Source organism: Seriola lalandi, unplaced genomic scaffold (assembly GCF_002814215.2).
Source record: "Seriola lalandi dorsalis isolate HSWRI2012SDOR001 ecotype SW California unplaced genomic scaffold, Sedor1 jcf7180002001898, whole genome shotgun sequence".
In the NCBI taxonomy this organism is placed as follows: Eukaryota; Metazoa; Chordata; class Actinopteri; order Carangiformes; family Carangidae; genus Seriola; species Seriola lalandi.
The window spans coordinates 1-1,718 of record NW_019472554.1 but is presented as its reverse complement, the minus strand read 5'-3'; the positions used below and the strand labels follow the sequence as shown (position 1 = coordinate 1,718).

Here is a 1,718-nt window from a genome sequence, read left to right as displayed (position 1 = left end):
ATCAAGTTTGAAATTTATCTGTGTTTTTCACCCACGTGCAAATACATCGGAACTTATAATTTTGTACTTACATTCATGAGGGTATATTGTTGTCTTTGGACATATTTACAACGTAATTGAGTACTTTTTTTCTGAGTCTTTATTTTTGACGACTTCAAAAACTCATTGCGATGTAATTTGATGTGCTGTGAATGAGACGCACAGATCTGGACTATATTAGACCAATTTATGCAATTTCTGTCTCTCAGGGATGCACATGCCACAGAATGAAATGTCAGGACTTTCTACTAACAACAAACCAAACCAGGAGAGTAAACATGAGCTCCAGACACTATTGGGCCATATGCCAGGTAAGAACAAAAATGCAAATGCTTCTTTGGTCTGGAAAAAAATCTTACTGACTTATTGATATTTGTTCTGAAATTGCACACTGTTGAATAAATTACTGCTCTTAATTCAGAAATGAAATCCAACTTGAAAGAGAAAGCGGGTCAGTCAGACAGAGCTCAGAACTGGACTGATAAAGGCCAAGAAGCTACTGACCTGGTACCAGACCAGCTTCAGACATGTGTGAGCTTCAAAAATGATCCAGACCCCATTCCAGCTCCCAGCATTCAAGATGCACACATAGCAGGTATAATGTATCTGTGTTTGTCATTACACATTCTCAGAAAATCAAACTGCCTAATGTACGCATTTATAGATGGACTATTAAATGATTTCTGCTCTATTCAGTCACTATCAAACAGGAAAGGATTGAGCCAGATGTGGAGGCCCAGGCTCATGTTGAAGTCACACCTGCAATTCAGAGTCCTGGTAAATACCAAGCCTTTTCTTTCAACTCTTGCAGCATTAATATTTTTTAGCCGCTATCATTTTTTGCTCTCTGTTTTGTTAATTTGTAGAATTAATTAATTGCAGATTCCACTTCACATAAAGTTAAATATAAAATGATTTTGCGATTCTGTTATTGTTTGTACATTTGTCTCTTACATCTGTGTCATGTCCGCAATCTATCTCCCTCTTCCTTACCTCCCAGCAGTCCATGGTTGTGCATATCCCCTTGCCACTGACTCAGAAACTATAGGCACCTTCGCTCAAACCCATCATACATGCCAAGAGACTCCTGAGAACAGACAGCAGCAAGAGAGAAGTGACTCTGAGATACAAGACACAGAGAAGACATCACCTGTAATATCCTCCAGCCCAGACCCTTTCTCTTCTACAGCTCCGGTGAATACAGAACAGCAGAACCAATCAAGATCCAGTCTCAATGCAGAACTTGTACCGAAACACCCAGGATGCAGTCCAGGACCTGCGCAGCACAGCGCGTCACAGGCACTCCCAAAAATTTCACGGGGTAAGTATTATGCATTTAGCCTACACTGTATAAATTGGTGGCTTTTGTCATTTAACATACTAATTTGTTATTTTGACTTGGTGTCACAGGGGAAAGAACTCAGGGGACAAGTAATTTGTCCAAGTACTTAAGCGTGAAGGGACTGGAACCAGTAGGTGGGTGTGTCCATCCTTGCACAACAATCTCCTATTATTTCATGTCATTTCACTGAAGCATACAAAATGTTAAAGATATTGCGTCCTCATCAGGTCTGGGCTGCGTGTGGGAGTGTAAAGGGACATCTGAGACATCTTTCTATTTGTGTGAGAGCTGCAGTGAGACGCTCTCCCTCAAGGACATCTTTCAGCATTTGGTCAGC

The 1,718-nt window shown here is 40.7% G+C and overlaps 1 protein-coding gene across 1 annotated transcript; it reads left to right on the top strand.

The window, feature by feature from the left end:
- Positions 1 to 244: 244 nt before the first annotated feature.
- On the top strand, positions 245 to 1,712 carry LOC111664935 (uncharacterized; the record flags this gene model as incomplete). Its single annotated transcript, XM_023419749.2, has 6 exons — positions 245 to 350; positions 461 to 634; positions 736 to 816; positions 1,040 to 1,360; positions 1,450 to 1,515; positions 1,609 to 1,712. Coding segments are annotated over exons 1-6 (846 nt in total), but the record flags the coding sequence as incomplete, so codon positions are not given.
- Positions 1,713 to 1,718: the final 6 nt, after the last annotated feature.